We start from the raw sequence: 20594 nt of genomic DNA, 5'->3' as shown, positions 1-20594 counted from the left end.
AAAGAAAGAAAGAAAGAAAGAAAGAAAGAAAGAAAGAAAGAAAGAAAGAAAGAAAGAAGGAAAGAAGGAAAGAAAGAAAGGAAGGAAGGAAGGAAGAAAGAACAAGCATCAAAAAGAATAAAATATTAAAATATTTGGGAATAAAACTAACAGAAATGCAAGACTTCTTCAACTAAAATCTACAAAACATTGTTGAAAAAAACAATTAACACCTAAGTAAATACAAAGATATCCTGTATTAGTATTCTGGAAGACATGATCTGATTAAGATGCCAAAACCCTTAAAATTGATCCACAGATTCAATGCAATTCTTATCAAATTTCAATGGCCTTTTTTTTCCCCCAGAAAATATCAAACTGATCCTAAGAATTGAGATGGAAATGCAAGGGACTCAGATTACCCAAAATAATTTCTAAAAAGAACAGTGTTGGAGAAATCACACTTCTAGTTTTAAAAATTACTACAAAGCTATAATACACAGTGTGGTACTGGCATAAGAATGGACAGGTAGATCAGTGCAGTAGAACTGAAATTCCTGAAATAAACCCATATTTATGGTCTGTTGATTTTTACAAAGGTGCCAAGACTATTCTATGAAAAAAAAAGTCTTTTTTTTTCAACAGATGGTACTAGGGCAACTGGAGATACAAACATAAAAGAATAAATTTTGACTCCAAATCATATATACACATACACACACACACACACATATATATGTGTATATATGTGTATATATATATATAAATTAACTCAAAAATCATCAGACTTAAATGCAAAAGCTAATACTATGAAACTCTTGGAAGAAAACAGAGGTGTAAATATTTGTGACCTTGGATTAGGCAATAGTTTCTTTGATGTGACATCAAAGGAACAAGCAATTTTAAACATTATTTAAATATTACATCAATCAGATTCATACAGTAATGTTTTCTTTTTTTTTTTTTTTTTTTTTTTTGGTTCAAAAGACATTGTCAAGAATATGCAAATACAACCCCTGCCATTGGCGAAAACATTTGCAAATCATATATTTGATAAAGATCCAGTTTCTGAAATATATAAAGAATTCTTCCAACTCAAAGATAAAAACACAACCCAATTGAAGAAAGGCAAAAGATTTAAACAGACATTACTCCAAAGATAAACAAATGGCCAGTAAGCACATTTAAAGATCATCTCATGACCAGTCATCAGAGAAATGCAAATCAAAACCACAATGAGGGTACCTGGGTGGCTCAGTCCCTTAAGTCTCTAATTTAGGCTCAGGTCATGATCTCAGGGTTTCTGGATTTGAGTCCAGCTCTGTGCTGACAGCTCGGAGCCTGGAGCCTGCTTCGGATTCTGTGTCTCCCTACTCTCTCTGTCCCTCCCCTACTCTGTCCCCCCCTCCCGTCTGTTAAAAATGAATTAACCATAAAAAAAAAAAAAAAGTAAAAAAACTCTCGAGATGTCAATTCACACCTGCTAAAGATGGCTATAATAGCTAAAAAGCAAACAAACAAAAACCCAAAAAGGAAAAGCAGAATCTAACAAGCCCTGACAAGGGTATAGAAAAACTGGAATCCTCATATACTGTTATTTGGAATGCAAAATTTGCAACTGCTATGGAAAAAAAATTTTTTTTCAATTACTCAGAAAGTTAAACATCAAGTTACCAAATGACCCAGCAATTCCAGACTTAAATGTATACCCAGCAGAAATAAAAACATACATCCCCATAAAAACTTGCATTCAAATATTCGTAAGAACATTATTCCTAATAGCCCCAAAGTGGAAACAACACAAATACCCATCTACTGATGAATGTATAAACGATACGTGGAATATTCATACAATTATTAACAGTATCCAGCCATAAAACGGACCCATGACAAAATTCTAGTTTAAAAGAAGGCAGATACACGAAGCCAACTATTTTACAAATTCATATGGAATGTCCAGAAGGTTGTCCCATCCGGCCTCCCCAACCCCTACCGGCCAAATAAGGTCTGGGCTGTGAGGACACTTCTGTCACCTTTGAAATCTTGAAATACTGAAGAAAAAGGGCGTCAGGGCTTATGCTGAGCGACGGCACCGAGTGAGCCCCACAAGGCCGTCAGGCGGCGCCTCACCGTTCGGGAACAGTCTATAGGTACCCGGAGGAGAACGCGAACGCTGGGGGCTGCAGTAGATCAAAGACGGAGCGCGGGTGCTGCTGCGAGGTCCACCCACAATTTGTCCAGGAAATTGTCCAGGGCTGGGACGCCTCAGTGCAGGCCTTTGCACTTGCGCGTTTCCGCCACGACCTGGCTGGGGCGGCTGCTGTGGTCCAAGGGCTCCGAGGGCAGGATCTGCCAGTGGCCAAATAAGCAGTGGGGGAAGGCCTGGTCGCCCTGCGGGACCTCAGGTCGGCGCTGAGGCCAAAGGACTCCTTGAGGAGCCGTAGGCCTTCAGCATAAACAGGGATTTGCCGGCCACCTGGGACTCGACGCAGCCCTCCTTCCTACGGAGGACATTGTAGATGGCGCCAACCACTTCTTCCGGCCCCTGGAGCTCCCTCCACAGGGTGGGCGGGCTCCCTGAGCTGGGGCTGGTACTGAGCAGTCCGTGGTTAAAGGCGGTGCCACGTGGTGGGGTGGGGGCTGGGGGTCTGAATGGCTTCCCTGCGTGACGTCGCGTCGCAGACGTCAAGGCTCAGGCCTCGCAGTCTCCTGGCCCGGCGGCCTGGCTGGAAACCGGCCACCAAGCTGTCCTTGATTTTGTTGAGGTACCGTACAGTCCGGGTGTTGTCGTTGAAGGTATTGAGTACGGGGCCAGCAGGCTCAAAGTGATAGGAGAAGATAGGATTCAGTAGGCAGAGAGGGAACGATTAGAACCTGAGGTCCCTGGGTGTGGAAAAACATATTTTAGAACAATACTGAAGAGTGTCGGACCAGGCAAACCCCCTCAGGCGTAAGATTCCTCTTAAGAATGTGACAGATGCCACCTCCTCCCCTTCTGGTTTCCCTCGGGAATTTGACAAAAAAAAACCTAACTAGAAATAAGTAGTAGACCACAAAGGGTATGGCCCACAATGACATGGCCATGGGCCACCCCTCACACAATGGAACTGAGCCAATCAGGAAGGGACCACCCAGCACCTAGAGAGCTAGAGAGCCTAGGGTAGGACCCGGGAGGGAGCGAGGGGGAGGGCAAGGGAAGGCTGCCCAGAACCTTACAAAACAAGGACCCTTGCTTGTAGTCCCGGGCATTCACTTTCAAATGTACCCCTTTGTAAAGAGAGCAAGCTTCACACTATTCTTCGCCTCTGGTCTTATACTCGAGTAAACTTTTGCGTGCTTCTTCTTCTGTGTCCACCTCTTCACCCTTCGAAGCTGGGAGAAAACGAACCCCGGGTATTGAGGTAAAAAATCCTGCAACGAGAGCACCGGATCTTTTGGGTCTAGGCCAGGTCCCACAGGTACTCTTCGGCCAGACAGCGGCCTGCCGCTTCAGTTCCCGGCAGGCCCACATCTAGCAATGGCCGGTGTCCTCCGCCAGGTGGTCTGCGAGGGGCTGCACCTTCATGGACTGCATTTTGTGCTTGTTTGGGGATTTGGACAGGCAGAGCCCTTTCGACTCCCCGTCGGATTTCTTGAGAGGGATGCAGGTGTGGTCCTCTTCCAGGTTCTTCAGGCAGGTCTCCAGGTGCAGCTCATTGGCCCCTGCGATGATGGGCACCCAGGATGCACTGCTTAATGATGCACTGCTCCACGGGGTCTGACTTGGCCAGCTGCTTCAGCCCCTTTACCAGCTTGGGTAGGTCGGCATGGTTCTTGGCCTCCACTGCAAAGGTGATGACAGTCCTTACGCTGAACTTCATCACATGCATGTTGTGGGTGTGCTCCCAGATGCTGATGGTACCCGTCTTTGCCAGGAATTAGTTCACACCAGACCCCTGATATTCCCACCAAGGCACGTAGGTTTGTGGTTGCCAGGGCTGGGCTGAGGAGGAATGGGGAGTGGCTGCTAATGATATAGGGCTTCTTTGGGAGGTTATGAAAGTATTATAGAATTAAGTAATGATGATGGTTATACAACCTTGTGATTATACTAAAAACACTGAACTGTACACTTTGAAGAGGTGAATTTTCTGGTTCGTGAATACAAAAAAAATCTTAAAGTTAAACAATATTACCCAGAACAGCGCTTAGTAAACTGCATGCTGAGTAAATCTCTGCTTCAAATGAATTGGATTTCATAATCAAATCCTTTTTATCGTATCTATGATATCTCAAGAGAAATGTGTAACTTTAAATAGTTATATTAGAAAAGAAAAAGGGTCTAAAAACTAGCGATCTAAGTATCCAAATTAAGAATATGTGGAAAAACAAAGTAGAAGGAAAATAAGGGGTAATAATTAATAAAATAGAAAATAGACCACTGCCAATGAAAAAAAAAACCTAGAGATAATTTAAAAGATCAGAAATTACTACTTTGAAAAGTTTAGCACAAATGGACACATCTGGCAAAATTGATCAAGACAAACCAGAAGAAAGAGAAGAAACAAATGCAATATTATGAATATAAATGAGAACTGCATGTAGAAAGATATAAAAGTAAAAAAATATTAGCTATGTGGTCTCAGTATACTTAAAATTTAACCAAATGAACAAAATTTTAAAAGAAACATAACTTGCCAATAGTGAATTAAGAATAAACAGAAAGTCTAAATAATCCTATTGCCAATAAATAATTTATATCAATAGTGTCTCTCTGAAAATTAACACATAAGTTTAGCTAAACATTCAAGAAAAATTAATTAAAATATTTTGTTTTTCAGAGAACAGAAAATGAAGAAACATTCCCCCAATTCAATTGTGAAGTTATAAATACCTTGCTAACAAAATTAGATTAAAATAAGGTAAGTAAAAAATTCCATCATGTTTAATGATGAAACATTAAAAGTCTCATTTTAAAAATCAGGAACAAGAAGATAAATGTGCATATTTTTATTGCTTCATTTAACAGGGTTCTAAAGGATCTAGTCTAAGCAATAGGGGAGGGAAAGTGGTAAAATTATAATGGGAGGAAAGTAAAAACCAAACCTCGTTTTCAGATGATCAAACTGATACTAGTGAATTAATAAAATAAAGTAATATAAGATGAAATGTATTAAGACTATAAATGTATTGTATTAGCATGTCGACATATAATAATATAAAGCTAAATGTGATTTGAGAGAGGTGAGAGGACTCAGGGTTCTATTTCTTAATGTGCGTTATGATTGCACAGATATTCTATCAGTATTCTTCATACTTTAATATATATTTTTACATGTATGAAATATTTACCATTTCAACAGATAAGACACTAATCTGTTAAAAAATAGTACAGCCTCTGCCTGTTACATTGAAAAAATACATTATGAAATATAAACAGAAAAACTAATGCAGTATCAGTATCATAATTCAAATATATGATACTGCTGTGAAATTCAGTTTTATATTTAGTGAAAATATTACCTAACAGGCAAAATATTACAGGTAGTAAGTTTGTAGAAAGGTATTGTTAAATGTAATAGAAATTATTCCAGAGCTAACCATTTGTAAGCATGAGTCACCTGAAAATACTGTTGATCAGCATGTTTTAAGATATGGCTGTGACTCTATAGACCAATTTGGAAGAGCTTAATAATGTATTTTATTATTTATATCAGCTAAGAGAAAAGAATAATCATCCAATTCTGTATGTATATTTATAATACAATAAGAATTTTTATATGGCCACAATAGTTTCATGATGATTGATGCAACATAAGGAAAGGATTTGTTTTTGATGTTAAGAAAAGTACCATGTTGAATATCATCTGGTAGAAGTTAATAAATAAGACCTCACACTGTGTTCTTGTGATGTTAATGACAGAGTTAATGACAAACATTTTCAAAGGTTGGTACATAATTAGGTTCAGTACATCATCCAGCAAAGATTGCTTTGGGCTTAAAAGTTTGAAATCTGCCAAGACATAGTAATAAACACTGCAAGTCTGATAAATTTCCATAGTTTGAACATGGACATCTCAATGCTTTGCTTGATGAGCTGAATGTTCTCTGTAGTGGTTGGTTGGTTTACACAGAGGATGGGAAGCTTGATGATGGTATGATGCCAAAGAGATAGAAATTAATTTTAACTGATAATCAATATTTATGCCAACATTTCAAATATTGGTTCTAATGTGATTTAAATACAAATATTGTAAACTTACCCAAAGCAAATACCAAGCAAATACCAAAAGACAATTTATTAACCATATTATTTTCCAAAGAGTTAGCCAGCCAGACATATTCCATTCCATATGCACATACAGAACTAATCTATATCATAAAACACTCATATTCCATTAAATAATGTGGAATGTGATTATATTCATATTATATCTCTCCATCACATAGACTAAATACAAGTGGTCTGCCTTTTTAAATATGATTAACTTTCTCCTGATGTACCACACAAAGGAGTTTTTGCTTGCAAACTGGTCAGTTTCTACTGCAATACAAAACAAATAGACCTTGTGAGGTCATTCAAAGGGAAACCATCAGCTTAGCCCTCAAAAGTGTTGGAACAAACTACTAGTTTTTAATTAACATTGTAATCAATCCAAAAAGTTTGAAAAGTTCTTTTCAAGTATTTAAACAAAAGATATGTGCAAGTATGATTTGAGTATCTTCTTTCCAAATTTTGTCCTTGGGAAAGTTGTTTTAAGTGAATAACCTGGTTCATATTGCTAATCTGAAATTGAAATCAGTTTCCAGAAATCAAAAATTTTTGCTTAAATTTCACTATATAAACTCTATGACAATGAAATTGCATGTTTTTTTTTCAATTAATATTGGTAGCGTGAATAAAGAGCTAAAAACCAAGGTTATTGAAATATTGTGAAAGTGAATATAGTAACAAGTACTAAAATCCTACCCAAGATTGGTAATCCTCCATGAAATCTATTGTGCAATATTCTCAACCATGTTTGGAATTACTATATGATTGCTTTCTTTTGTAATCCCTAATAAGATTGTGGCAGCTGGATTGCAATAGTAGTCCCAATAAGTTTTCCTCCTAGTGTTTTCACCTTCCTCCTTTCCACTGTAACTTTGGAGCATCCATCATCAAAAGAATGATTTTAACCGCTTGTCCCTTGAGTCTGGGCTGGTCCTATGACTTGCTTTGGCCAATAAAATACATCAAATGATAATTGCCAGTTCTGAGCCTTGGCCTGAAAAGGCCTTACGAGCTTCTATTTCTCCTCTCAAGCCTTGAGATCAAAGCTGCTGGATGAATATGAGAGACAACATAGTACAGCCAAGGCTATAGGCCTATGAAAGATCAAACCCCAAATAAATAACATCAATGCTTAGTTGACCTATGGCTTAGTGCGGATGTATGAATGAGCCATCCTGAGCCCACCTGAAATTAATAGAACCACTCAGCACACTTATGCATAAGTAAACTAAAATGAATATTTATGATGTTGTATGCACCTGCATTTTTTGGTTGGTTTTTATGTAGCATTAGTGCAACAATGGATAACTTGACTGTCAATGGACTACAAAGTATTCAAGGCAAAATTCTATACCAAGGATTGGCAAACTTATTCTGTAGAGGACCAGATAGTAAAAATTTTAGGTTTTGTAGGCCACATGCATTCTCTGTTGCATATTCTTCTTTGTTCTTTTTTCTTTTCTTTTCTTTTTAACAACACTTTACAAATGTAAAACCATTTTTAGCATTTGGGCTGTAGAAAAGGGCTACTGTCCAGATTTGGCCCATCAGCTGTAATGTGCTGACCTCTGTCCTATATGATGCAAAGACATATTACTAACACAATGCAGAATAAAAGATGTTGGGGCTCAGAATGCAAAGTAATATAATAAAAGCTAATACAATTTTAAAAATAGAAGTACCAAGTATTTTTCATTTTTAATTTTGTGTTTGTCTTCAATGGGTGCTGGTAAAATTTTAATAACCAGCTGTTATTAACCAGCCAATTTCAAGCAATCAGAGGAGTAGCGCTGAGATATATGCAATTGGCTCACATGAGCCAGTAAGAGCTGGCTCTGTTGTACTACCTATATGTTTTATTGCCTATACTTTTGTTCAATAGTAAATATAAAAGAAATTGATTATAATCCAGATAGTGGGTTTTCCTTAAACTGATTTACTCCTTTCATTCACCTCACCTTCCTGATCCCAGTAAGGTTTGATTGTGTGACCCTTTGTCCTGGAGAAGACTACTATCTTTGCAGCTGCCTTCTATGATTGACTTAATTGCATTTACCTATGACCTAGTTTCAAAGAAAATCATTTAATGATAAACTTACTTTTCTTGGCTTGATCACCTCCAATGAAAGAACAGGAAATTGTCTTGTTTTCAGGCATGGTTATTTACAGTATTTTGAAACCTAATTAGAAAGAAAAATCTTTACATATCATGAATCAAAAGTAGCATATATTTAATTTCACTAAAAGTTGTCAATTTAAGAACTAATGTCAGAAATAGGTGTCTAATACCTGATATAGATATATAAAAATCAATACTAAATTATGTTAAAAATGTAAGGAAATGCAACAATATGCTCTTCTTCCTTTGAGAACTATTATGATCCTATTTGGGAACACCAAAGATAAAAATCCTCATTAAAAAGGGATCTTTGATCCTCTGCTTTGCAGATAGCTTTGAAACAGACAACGGCCTGCCGACTAGTATTTTTTTAGCATTTTCACTGTAACTGTGGACTCAGCCCTGTGGAGATTCTGGAACCTATGATGCTTCATTTCCTATGATAAAGTTAAACTTTACTATCATCTCTAGTTTCCATCCATTCCTTTTTTAAACATTTTGTTATGGATAAAATCAAATACATAAAAGGTAAAGAGAAAGTTTAATGGATCTGTATGTGTCCTTCAACCAATTTCAACTAGTAGCCCATATGAATTCTATATACCTACCTACCAACCTGTCTAACCTACCTACCCTTGGTCATATTTAAGCAAATCTCAAGTATAGTATTGCATTTGTAAATATTTCAAGAATTTTTTAAATATAGCAATAATACCAATAATATAAATAAGACAGCTAACAATATGGTCTTAATATCGCTAAACATATAGTCAGTATTTACATTTCTTTCATTGTATTATTTTTTCTCCTGTTTTTAAAGCTTTTGGAGTAATAACACAAGCATAACATTAAACTGAAATGTCTTTTAATTCTCTTCATAAGTTCTCCTTTTAATTCTCTTTATGATGTTTCTTTCCTCTATAATTTATCAATATGGAAATCAAATATTTTGTCCTATAGAGTTTTCATATTACTGACAACATCCCTGTTCTATACTAAGTTACTCAACTGTAATTCCTATAAGTCAGTATTTATTAGAAATTTAAATTACTGAATGAAAAGACAGTAATTCTGTAACATAGAACTAATCACTACCTCTTTTAATTTGTAGACCTAAAACATCATTGAGTTTAGAGATTAGAAATCAACTAGTTCAATTTTTTTTTTTTTTTTTTTACTAATAAGGAAATTGGCAAATTGGTACTAAAATTGGTAAATTCATTCAATGTAAAAAGACAGCTTAGGAAAGAGTGCTCTGAAAGAAAACCCTGAATTCCAAGTCTTGTGCCCCTTTGAATAAGCCAATCTACTGCATCAAGACCAACTTATTACTGGAAAGGAAGCTATAGAAAATTACATAATTAAATTTTACTTTATATCAAGATTACTTTTTTAATTCAATGAAGATTGTAGTTAAAATACAGAATCCTATTTTCTCTTCTACACAAAAGTACTGGAAAAATATAAGAAAATTAATTATTCCAGTAATGAGTTCCTGGGTAACTTGGAAAAATGCTCTTACAAATTACTACTAACAGAAATATGGTTAAAATGTATTTTTTTAATGTTTATTTATTTTTGAGAGAGAGCACGAGCAGGAGAGGCAGAGAGAGAGGGAGACACAGAATCCGAGGCAGTCTCCAGGCTCTGAGCTGTCAGCACAGAGCTGGACGCAGGGCTTGAACCCACAGGCTGCGAGATCATGACCTGAGCTGAAGTAGGCCGCTTAACTGACTGAGCCACCCGGGTGCCCCATGTACTTTTTAAATCTTCATTGAAGTATCTGAAAACTAGCAAGGTAATAATAAATACCTGGGCCAAATTCTGGTAGAAGACAGAAACCCACAGAGGCGAGACCAACATGTAAGGTTGCTTTTCCCAAGGGCAATATCTAATGTGGGAGAGACAGCTGGACAGCTGGGCAGTACTTGTAACAGCCACACAAAACTTTGGAAACAAAAGATAGAATCCAAATTCTACCAAGTGTAGGTGGAAAACTACCCATTCCTACTACTGGAAACTACTGGAAAACTAACCCATTCCTAGGATTGAGACCCCAGAAGTCTGTATCTTAAGGAACAGAATGAAATCGAACTAAAGGCAATGCAAAGACTGCCCATAAACTGAAGTCCAACCACAGATCATCTAGGTAACCCAGAATATCACAGAAGTAAAGTGAATTAAGGTGATTCTTGCCCAAAACAAGGTGAAAGGTAACCCCACACACAAAGAGATTGAATAATAGAAATCAGAAAAGGAAAGATAACAGAAACTAACCCAAAGCTACTCAAGATAGTGAGGTTACCAGATATAAACCACCTAACTATGCTTAACATGTTTATTTTTATTTTATTTTTAATATGAAATTTATTGTCAAATTGGTGTCCATACAACACCCAGTGCTCATCCCAACAGGTGCCCTCCTCAATACCCATCACCCACCCTCCCCCTGTCCTACCCCCCATCAACCCTCAGTTTGTTCTCAGTTTTTAAAAGTCTCTTATGTTTTGGCTCCTTCCTTCTCTAACCTTTTTTTTTTCTTTTCCTTCCCCTCCCCCTTGGTCTTCTGTTAAGTTTCTCAGGATCCACATAAGAGTGAAAACATATGGTATCTGTCTTTCTCTGTAGGACTTATTTCACTTAGCATAACACTCTCCAGTTCCATCCACGTTGCTATAAAAAGCCATATTTCATTCTTTCTCATTGCCACATAGTACTCCATTGTGTACATAAACCACAATTTCTTTATCCATTCATCAGTTGATGGACATTTAGGCTCTTTCCATAGATTGGCTATTGTTGAAAGTGCTGCTATAAACATTGGGGTACAAGTGCCCCTATGCATCAGCACTCCTGTATCCCTTGGGTAAATTCCTCGCAGTGCTCTTGCTGGGTCATAGGGTAGGTCTATTTTTAATTTTTTGAGGAAATTTTTCCAGAGTGGCTGCACCAGTTTGCATTCCCACCAACAGTGCAAGAGGGTTCCGGTTTCTCCACATCCTCGCCAGCATCTATAGTCTCCTGATTTGTTCATTTTGGCCACTCTGACTGGCATGAGATGGTATCTGAGTGTGGTTTTGATTTGTATTTCCCTGATGAGGAGCGACATTGACTATCTTTTCATGTGCCTGTTGGCCATCTGGATGTCTTCTTTAGAGAAGTGTCTAATCATGTTTTCTGCCCATTTCTTCACTGGATTATTTATTTTTCGGGTGTGGAGTTTGGTGAGTTCTTTAAAGATTTTGGATACTAGTCCTCTGTCTGATATGACATTAGAAAATATCTTTTCCCATTCCGTTGGTTGCCTTTTAGTTTTGTTGATTGTTTCCTTTGCAGTGCAGAAGCTTTTTATCTTCATGGCATCCCAGTAGTTCGTTTTTGCTTTTAATTTCCTTGCCTTTGGGGATGTGTCAAGTAAGAAATTGCTGCGGCTGAGGTCAGAGAGGTTTTTTCCTGCTTTCTCCTCTAGGGTTTTGATGGTTTCCTGTCCCACATTCAGGTCCTTTATCCATGTTAAGTTTATTTTTTTGTGAATGGTGTAAGAAAGTGGTCTAGTTTCATTCTTCTGCATGTTGCTGTCCAGTTCTCCCAGCACCATTTGTTAAAGAGACTGTCTTTTTTCCATTGGATATTCTTTCCTGCTTTGTCAAAGATTAGCTGGCCATACCTTTGTGAGTCTAGTTCTGGGATTTCTATTCTATTCCATTGGTCTATGTGTCTTTTTGTGCCAATACCATGCTGTCTTGATGATTACAGCTTTGTAGTGGAGGCTAAAGTCTGGGATTGTGATGCCTCCCACTTTGATCTTCTTCTTCAGTATTACTTTGGCTATTCTGGGTCTTTTGTGGTTCCATACAAATTTTAGGATTGCTTGTTCTAGCTTCAAGAAAAATGCTGGTGCAATTTTGATTGGGATTGCATTGAATGTGTAGATTGCTTTGGGTAGTATTGACATTTTAACAATATTTATTCTTCCAATCCATGAGTACGGAATTATTTTTCCATTTCTTTATATCTTCTTCAATTTCCTTCATAAGCTTTCTATAGTTTTCAGCATACAGATCTTTTACATCTTTGGTTACGTTTATTCCTAGGTATTTTATGCTTCTTGGTACAATTGTGAATGGGATCAGTTTCTTTATTTGTCTTTCTGTTGCTTCATTGTTAGTGTATATGAATGCAACTGATTTCTGTACATTGAAATTGTATCCTGCGACTTTGCTGAATTCATGTGTCAGTTCTAGCAGACTTTTGGTGGAGTCTATCAGGTTTTCCATGTCTAATATCATGTCATCTGCAAAAAGTGAAAGCTTGACTTCATCTTTGCCAATTTTGATGCCTTTGATTTCCTTGTGTTGTCTGATTGCTGATGCTAGAACTTCCAACACTATGTTAAACAACAGTGGTGAGTGTGGACATCCCTGTCATGTTCCTGATCTCAGGGAGAAAGCTCTCAGTTTTTCCCCATTGAGGATGATATTAGCTGTGGGCTTTTCATAAATGGCTTTTATGATGTTTAAGTATGTTCCTTCTATCCTGACTTTCTCGAGGGTTTTTATTAAGAAAGGATGCTGAATTTTGTCAAATGCTTTTTCTGCATCGATTGACAGGATCATATGGTTCTTACCTTTTCTTTACTAATGTGATGTATCACGTTGATCGATTTGCGAATGTTGAACCAGCCCTGCAGCCGAGGAATGAATCCCACTTGATCATGGTGAATAATTCTTTTTATATGTTGTTGAATTCGATTTGAGTATCTTATTGAGAATTTTTGCATCCATGTTCATCAGAGATATTGGCCCGTAGTTCTCTTTTTTTTCTGGGTCTCTGTCTGGTTTAGAAATCAAAGTAATGCTGGCTTCGTGGAATAAGTCTGGAAGTTTTCCTTCCCTTTCTATTTTTTGGAATAACTTGAGAAGGAGAGGTATTATCTCTGCTTTAAATGTCTGGTAGAATTCGCCTGGGAAGCCATCTGGTCTTGGACTCTTATTTGTTGGGAGATTTTTGATAACTGATTCAAGTTCTTCACTGGTTATGGGTTTGTTCAAGTTTTCTATTTCTTCCTGTTTGAGTTTTGTAAGTGTCTGGGTGCTTAGGAATTTGTCCATTTCTTCCAGGTTGTCCAGTTTGTTGGCATATAATCTTTCATAGTATTCCCTGATAATTGTTTGTATTTCTGGGGGATTGGTTGTAATAATTCCATTTTCATTCATGATTTTATCTATTTGGGTCATCTCCCTTTTCTTTTTGAGAAGCCTGGCTAGAGGTTTATCAATTTTGTTTATTTTTTCAAAAAACCAACTCTTGGTTTCATTGATCTGCTCTACAGTTTTTTTTAGATTAATATTGTTTATTTCTGCTCTGATATTTATTATTTCTCTTCTTATGCTGGGCTTAGGGTGTCTTTGCTGTTCTGCTTCTATTTCCTTTAGGTGTGCTGTTAGATTCTGTATTTGGGATTTTTGTTTCTTGAGATAGGCCTGGATCGCAATGTATTTTCCTCTCAGGACTGCCTTTGCTGCATCACAAAGCGGTTGGATTGTTGTATTTTCATCTTCATTTGTTTTCATATATTTTTAAATTTCTTCTCTAACTGCCTGGTTGACCCATTCATTCTTTAGTAGGGTGTTCTTTAACCTCCATGCTTTTGGAGGTTTTCCAGACTTTTTCCTGTGGTTGACTTCAAGTTTCATAGCATTGTGGTCTGAAAGTGTGCACTGTATGATCCCAATTCTTTTATACTTATGAAGAGCTGTTTTGTGACCCAGTATGTGATCTATCTTGGAGAATATTCCATGTACACTCGAGAAGAAAGTATATTCTGTTGCTTTGGGATGCAGAGTTCTAAATACATCTGTCAAGTCCATCTGATCCAATGTATCATTCAGGGCCCTTGTTTCTTTGTTGATCCTGTGTCTACATGATCTATGCATTGTTGTAAGTGGAGTATTAAAGTCCCCTGCAACTATCACATTCTTATCCATAAGGTTGCTTATGTTTGTGATTGTTTTATATATTTGGGGGCTCCCGTATTCAGCACATAGACATTTATAATTGTTAGCTCTTCCTGATGCATAGACCCTCTAATTATTATATAATGCCCTTCTTCATCTCTTGTTATAGCCTTTAATTTAAAGTCTAATTTGTCTGATATAAGTATGGCTACTCCAGCTTTCTTTTGACTTCCAGTAGCATGATACATAGTTCTCCGTCCCCTTACTTTCAATCTGAAGGTGTCCTCAGGTCTAAAATGAGTCACTTGTAAACAGTAAATAGATGGGTCTTGTTTTTTATCCATTCTGATACTGTGTGTCTTTTGGTTGGAGCATTTAGTCCATTTACATTCAGTGTTATTATTGAAAGATATGGGTTTAGAGTCGTTGTGATGTCTGTAGGTTTCATGCTTGTAGTGATGTCTCTGGTACTTTGTGGTCCTTGCAACATTTCACTCACAGAATCCCCCTGAGGATCTCTTGTAGTGCTGGTTTAGTGGTGATGAATTCCTTCAGTTTTTGTTTGTTTGGGAAGACCTTTATCTCTCCTTCTATTCTGAATGACAGACTTGCTGGATAAAGGATTCTCGGCTGCATGGTTTTCCTGTTCATCACAATGAAGATTTCCTGCCATTCCTTTCTGGCCTGCCAAGTTTTAGTAGATAGGTCTGCCACTACTCTAATGGGTCTCCCTTTATAACTTAGAGCGTGTTCATCCCTAGCTGCTTTCAGAATTTTCTCTTTATCCTTGTATTTTGCCAGTTTCACTATGATACATCGTACAGAAGATCGATTCAAGTTACGTCTGAAGGGAGTTCTCTGTGCCTCTTGGATTTCAACGCTTTTTTCCTTCCCCAGATCAGGGAAGTTCTCAACTATGATTTGTTCAAGTACACCTTCAGCCCCTTTCTCTCTCTCTTCCTCTTCTGGAATTCCTATGAAATGGATATTGTTCTGTTTGATTGCATCACCTAGTTCTCCAATTCTCCCCTCATACTCCTGGATTTTTTTATCTTTTTCTCAGCTTCCTCTTTTTCCATAATTTTATCTTCTAATTCACCTATTCTCTCCTCTGCTTCTTCAATCCGAGCTGTGGTCACCTCCACTTTATTTTGCACCCCATTTATAGCATTTTTTAGCTCCTCATGACTATTTCTTAGTCCCTTGATCTCTGTAGCAATAGATTCTTTGCTGTCCTCTATACTTTTTCTCAAGCCCAGCAATTAATTTTATGACTATTATTCTAAATTCTTGTTCCGTTATATTGCTTAAATCATTTTTGATCAATTCGTTAGCTGCCGCTACTTCCTGGAGTTTCTTTTGAGGAGAGTTCTTCCATTTTGTCATTTTGGGTAGTCCCTGGGGTGGCTCCCAACTGCAGGGCACTTGCCCTGTGCTGTCCGGAGTAACTCGTGTTGATGGACGGGGCTGCAGTCAGACCCGATGTCTGCCCCCAGCCCACTGCTGGGGCCACAGTCAGACTGGTGTGTACCTTATCTTCCCCTCTCCCAGGGGCAGGACTCACTGTGGAGTGGTGTGGCCCCTGTCTGGGCTACTTGCACACCGCCAGGCTTGTGGTGTTGCTTCAATGGGATCTGGCATATTAGCTGGGGTGGATCCGCAAGGTGCACAGGGGTTGGAGGGGCAGGCTTAGCTCTTTGCCATTGGTGGTCCCCTGCGGGAGGGGCCCTGCAGCACCGGGAGGGAGGCTGACCCGTCGGAGGGTTGGATCCACAGAAGCACAGCGTTGGGTGTTTGTGTGGTGCAAGCAGGTTCGGTGAACTGGTTCCCTTTGGGGTTTCAGCTGGGGGATGTGAGAGGGAGATGGCACTGGCCAGCACCTTTGTTCCCCACCGAGCTGAGCTCTGTCTTCCAGGGCTCAACACCTCTCCGTCCTGGTGTCCTCTCTCCCTCCCGCTCTCCTTCCGAGCGGAGCTGTTGCCTTTTAACATTCCAGATGTTAAGTCCCACTGGCTGTCAGAACTTGCAGAGTCCGGCCCCTCCACTTTTGCAAGCCAGACTTCAGGGGCTCTGCCTTGCCGGGCAGGCTGTCCCTCCACCACCCCGCTCCCTCCCACCAGTCCGTGTAGCATGCGCTGCCTCTCCGCCCTTCCTACCGTAGCTCTTCCATGGGCCTCTTGTCTATGCTTGGCTCCAGAGAGTCCATTCTGCTAGTCTTCTGGCGGTTTTCTGGGTTATTTAGGCAGATATGGGTGGAATCTAAGTGATCAGCAGGACGCGCGGTGAGCCCAGCGTCCTCCTATGCCACCATCTTCCCTCAATCCCTGAATTACTATCAACATGCTTATAAATATAACATTAAATTTTTAAATTTCAGAAGTAAAGATTATGAAAGTTGAAAACTGCAGATTTGAACTATGAACTGTGATTCTAAACCCACCGGTAAACTTAAAAGCAGATATGACAAAGGTGAAGAATTAGTAAAACAGATTCAGAAAAACAATGATCTTGAAGGAAGCATGCAGTAATAAAAAGATGGAAAGTACAGAGGCAAGCATAATAGTCAGTGCTCTCAACCTCGCTTCCAGAAAGATGGAGTGGATGTACTTATTCCTATTCCCTCTCCTGAGTACAACAAAAACTCTAGTTGTCATCTCTAAAACAAACGTGAGATGACTTTGAAAGGTGGAGAGACTGTAGGCAGCCTGGATAGGCACCTTGGAACCAGAGAAACAATGAGGTGGTGAGTTTCCAAGATTTTGTTTTAGTCTTATATATCCTTGACTTGAAGCTGAAGAAACCAGCAACCCAGAAATACCAGTGGGTGCAGATCAAATAAATCTCCAACAGAAGCCCTCTCTAGCAAAGGGACTGGGAAAAGGGAGCTTAGCAAGAAAGAAAACATTTAGATACTAACCGCTCTACTCTAGCCAAACACCAGAGACAAAACTGTGGCCCCTCAAAGGTTGAGTAAGAAGCCACCCTTGCTAGGTGGTTTTGAGGTACCCCAATCTTCCTGCTGGGGTGATGTCAGAGGAAGCCAGGTAGGAATATAGGACTTCCCCCCCCACTGGTTAGAGTCAAGCCTCTCCCCTTTCATTGTCAATGAACACTGAGTGGGGACCCTGGACTTCATACCTCCCAGCAGCAATAACAAAGGACTGGGACAGTGTCAACGCAGGCTTAATGGTGAATCACATCTTCCACCACAACCCAGCAGGAGTGAGGCTGCACCCTCTACATGGGTTCGGTGGAGCCCATATAGGAAGGAGTAGCTAGGCACTCCTACCTCTCCCAGCTAAAAGTCAGTGGAGGCCTAATGGGGAGCTGGAACCCCCACCCCTGCCCAGCAATAAGAAGTGCAATGTAAACCACAGTGACGTATCTATATACCTAGCAGAATGGCTAAAACAAGAAATAGTTTTAACACCCAGTAGTGGCAAGGATGTGGAAGAACTGCATCATCCATACATTGCTGGTTAGAATGTAAAACGAGAAAGCGACTTTGGAAGATAGTTCAGCAATTCTTTTTAAAACTAAAAGTGGGCCTTCCAATATAACCTAGCGACTGTACTCTTGAACATATTTCCCAGAGAAATGAAACTTATTTTCACTCAGAAACTTCTGCATAATATTCATGGGAGCTTTGTTTAAACTCGCCAAAACCTACCGGACATCAGCATTCAAAAGAATGAAACTGAACCACTTTCTTATACCATACACAAAAATAAATTCTAAATGGATTAAAGACCTAAATGTGAGACATGAAACCATAAAAATCCTAGAGGAGAACACAGGCAGTACCTTCTTTGACACTGGCTGTAGCAACTACTTTCTTTCCAGATAGGTCTCCTCAGGCAAGGGAAACAAAAGCAAAAACACACTAGCCAAAGCCTGCACACTACCCAAATGTCCTTCAGTGGGTGAGTGGTGAAACAAATTGTGGTACATCTATAACATGGAATATAACCCTGCAATAAAAAGGAAAAGACTCTTTATTGATATATGCAACAATTTGGATGAACCCCAGATTAGTTATGCTGACTGAAAAAAAAACCAACCTCAAAAGGTTATATATTGCAGGATTTCATTTTTTAAGTTTTTTTTTTTTTTTATTTCTTTTGAGAGAGAGAAAGTACAAGTGGGGGAGGGCCAGAGAGAGAATCCCAAGCAGGCTCCTCACTGTCAGCACAGAGCCTGATGCAGGGCTCGAGCTCACAAACTGTGAAATCATGACCTGAGCCACAACCAAGAGTTAGACACTTAACAGGCTGAGGCACCTAGGTGCCCCGCAGGATTTCATTGCTATCCATTAAATAATGTAATAGTGATTGAGAACAGATCAGCAGTTGCCTGGGGATGGAGATCAGGGAAATGTTGTGATGATGCACAAGTAAGTATCTTGATTGTAGTGGTGCTTACACAAAGCTACACATGTGATAAAATTTCATAGAGTTATATACCTATACAGAAAAAAAATGCAGGTATTGCTGGTGAATCAATGAGCTTTACAGTTTGTGCTTTTGATGTTGTACTATCGTTCCCTATGATGTTAACACCAGGGGATGATGGCTGAAACGGGCACAAAACCTTCCTGTATGTTTCCTTGCAACTTCCTGTGATTTTATAATTATTTTGAAGTAAAAGGCTTGAAATAAATAAAACCATAAAGGGAAAGAAAAATAGGATACCTAGAAAATCTCCATGCTTGTGGAAATTAAGAAATAAATTATAAAAGAACTATATGGAAGAATATATCACAATGGAACTTAGAAAAAAATCTGGACAAATATAAACATACTGCAACACATAGGACACAACTAGAGCAGTCCCTGGAGGAGGTGTGAGGGTGGAAGAATGTCTATTTTAAGCAGTATTCCAAGGGGAAGTCCTTTTTGAGAAAGTGATGTCTGATTATAATGAATGGAGAGAATGTGCCAAAAGCTTTCAGGGAAGCGCTATCCAGGAAGAGCTACAGAGGTCCTAGAGTCAGGAATGATTTAGAATGACCCAGAAACAGTACCTGTAGGTAGTAATTAACTGTAGAACCAATCCTAATGCAAAAGGGTAAATTAACAACCACAAAAAGTCTATATAGTGTCTCAGCTAACTTTTATCCGAAACATTCAATCCTTGGACCCGGTCACTGCTTGGAACCCTCGAGCTGTTTTCATCACCATGGCAGGCTAGCTTCTTAACTTGCCAATAGAGCAAAATTGCAGGTCCTTCACAGGTCTTGCCAGAAATCTGGCTGCTAAATTTTCAATACTTTTGCAAGCCAGTTAGGGACTTGTAGTAGCTTAAAATCAACCATGGTGACAAGATCTATACCATGGAATCAGCAAACACCAGAAATGAGGTTTTGTTTTTGTGTTTGTTCTGAGAGGTGGTTGTCAAACATTTATCAGTATACTACTACCAAAGAAAGATTCCTGAAAAGATAGGACATGAGCTGTGTCACTAGATAGAATATAAGGTTACTGGAAGAGAGGATGAGAGAATTATAAATGTGGTGACTGAAATGAGCTAGGTTATCAAAGCTGGAGTGGGTTCCACTTAGAGAAAAATGAATAGAGAATTTGATTCTATCAATTGGGTTATGAAGAGGAATAGAGTCATAAGAATGGGAGAGTAGGTAAGAAGAAATATTAATTTCGGGCTAAAAAAGTTTAGACATCAGTTGTTTCAAACATATTCATTCTTAAACTCTTATTTCCAACCTCTCTCTTTTTAAAGATATCACCTCCTACTTCAGAGAGAAAATAGAAGGAATAGGATCTAAATTTTAATATCCTCTCACCAAACCTACAAACCAAACACATCTGTGCTTTCATGGCCTCCTTCTGTTCTGACAATGTAGGGGTAGCCCTCTACTGGTTTGTCTTATCCCTCTACTTGTGCTAGAGAGCTCGTAATATCCTCCCTCTTGACTTACTATTTCTGATTACAAATCAAAACTCTTATCTTACTAAAGCTCTCTGTTGTGCTGTCATCTTAAAACGATTGTTTATCTTGGCATTCATGAAGCCACACATTTCTTGGTTCAACCCCCTCCCAATAAATAGAAATGCCTTTCTTTCCATAGTTATGATTCCTTATGAAAACCACTTCATCAAGCATACCCTTTACTGTATATCCACTTACTGTGCTTTATTTTTTCTAATGACTCTTTATTATTTAACCTGATAATACATTTTTATAATCTCTTCCTTTGTTTCCTCTTTTCTGTTAGAAGGCAAAATCTGGGGGCACGTGGGTGGTTCAGATGGTTAAGTATCGACTTTGG

General features: G+C 38.8%; 1 protein-coding gene across 2 annotated transcripts in view; it reads right to left on the bottom strand.

Annotated features, from left to right (window-relative positions):
* CCDC178 (coiled-coil domain containing 178) overlaps positions 1-20594 on the bottom strand; it is a 436068-nt gene that overhangs the window by 399302 nt on the left and 16172 nt on the right. For both annotated transcript variants that reach the window (XM_049620227.1, XM_049620228.1), the window contains exon 2: positions 8332-8412. In XM_049620227.1, coding sequence (XP_049476184.1) covers positions 8332-8389 — 58 coding nt within the window. In that variant the 5' untranslated portion in view covers positions 8390-8412. The remainder of the gene's footprint in view (positions 1-8331; positions 8413-20594) is intronic.

Source organism: Panthera uncia (genome assembly GCF_023721935.1).
Source record: "Panthera uncia isolate 11264 chromosome D3 unlocalized genomic scaffold, Puncia_PCG_1.0 HiC_scaffold_8, whole genome shotgun sequence".
Classification (NCBI taxonomy): domain Eukaryota; kingdom Metazoa; phylum Chordata; class Mammalia; order Carnivora; family Felidae; genus Panthera; species Panthera uncia.
This window is presented reverse-complemented; position numbering and strand designations above follow the sequence as displayed.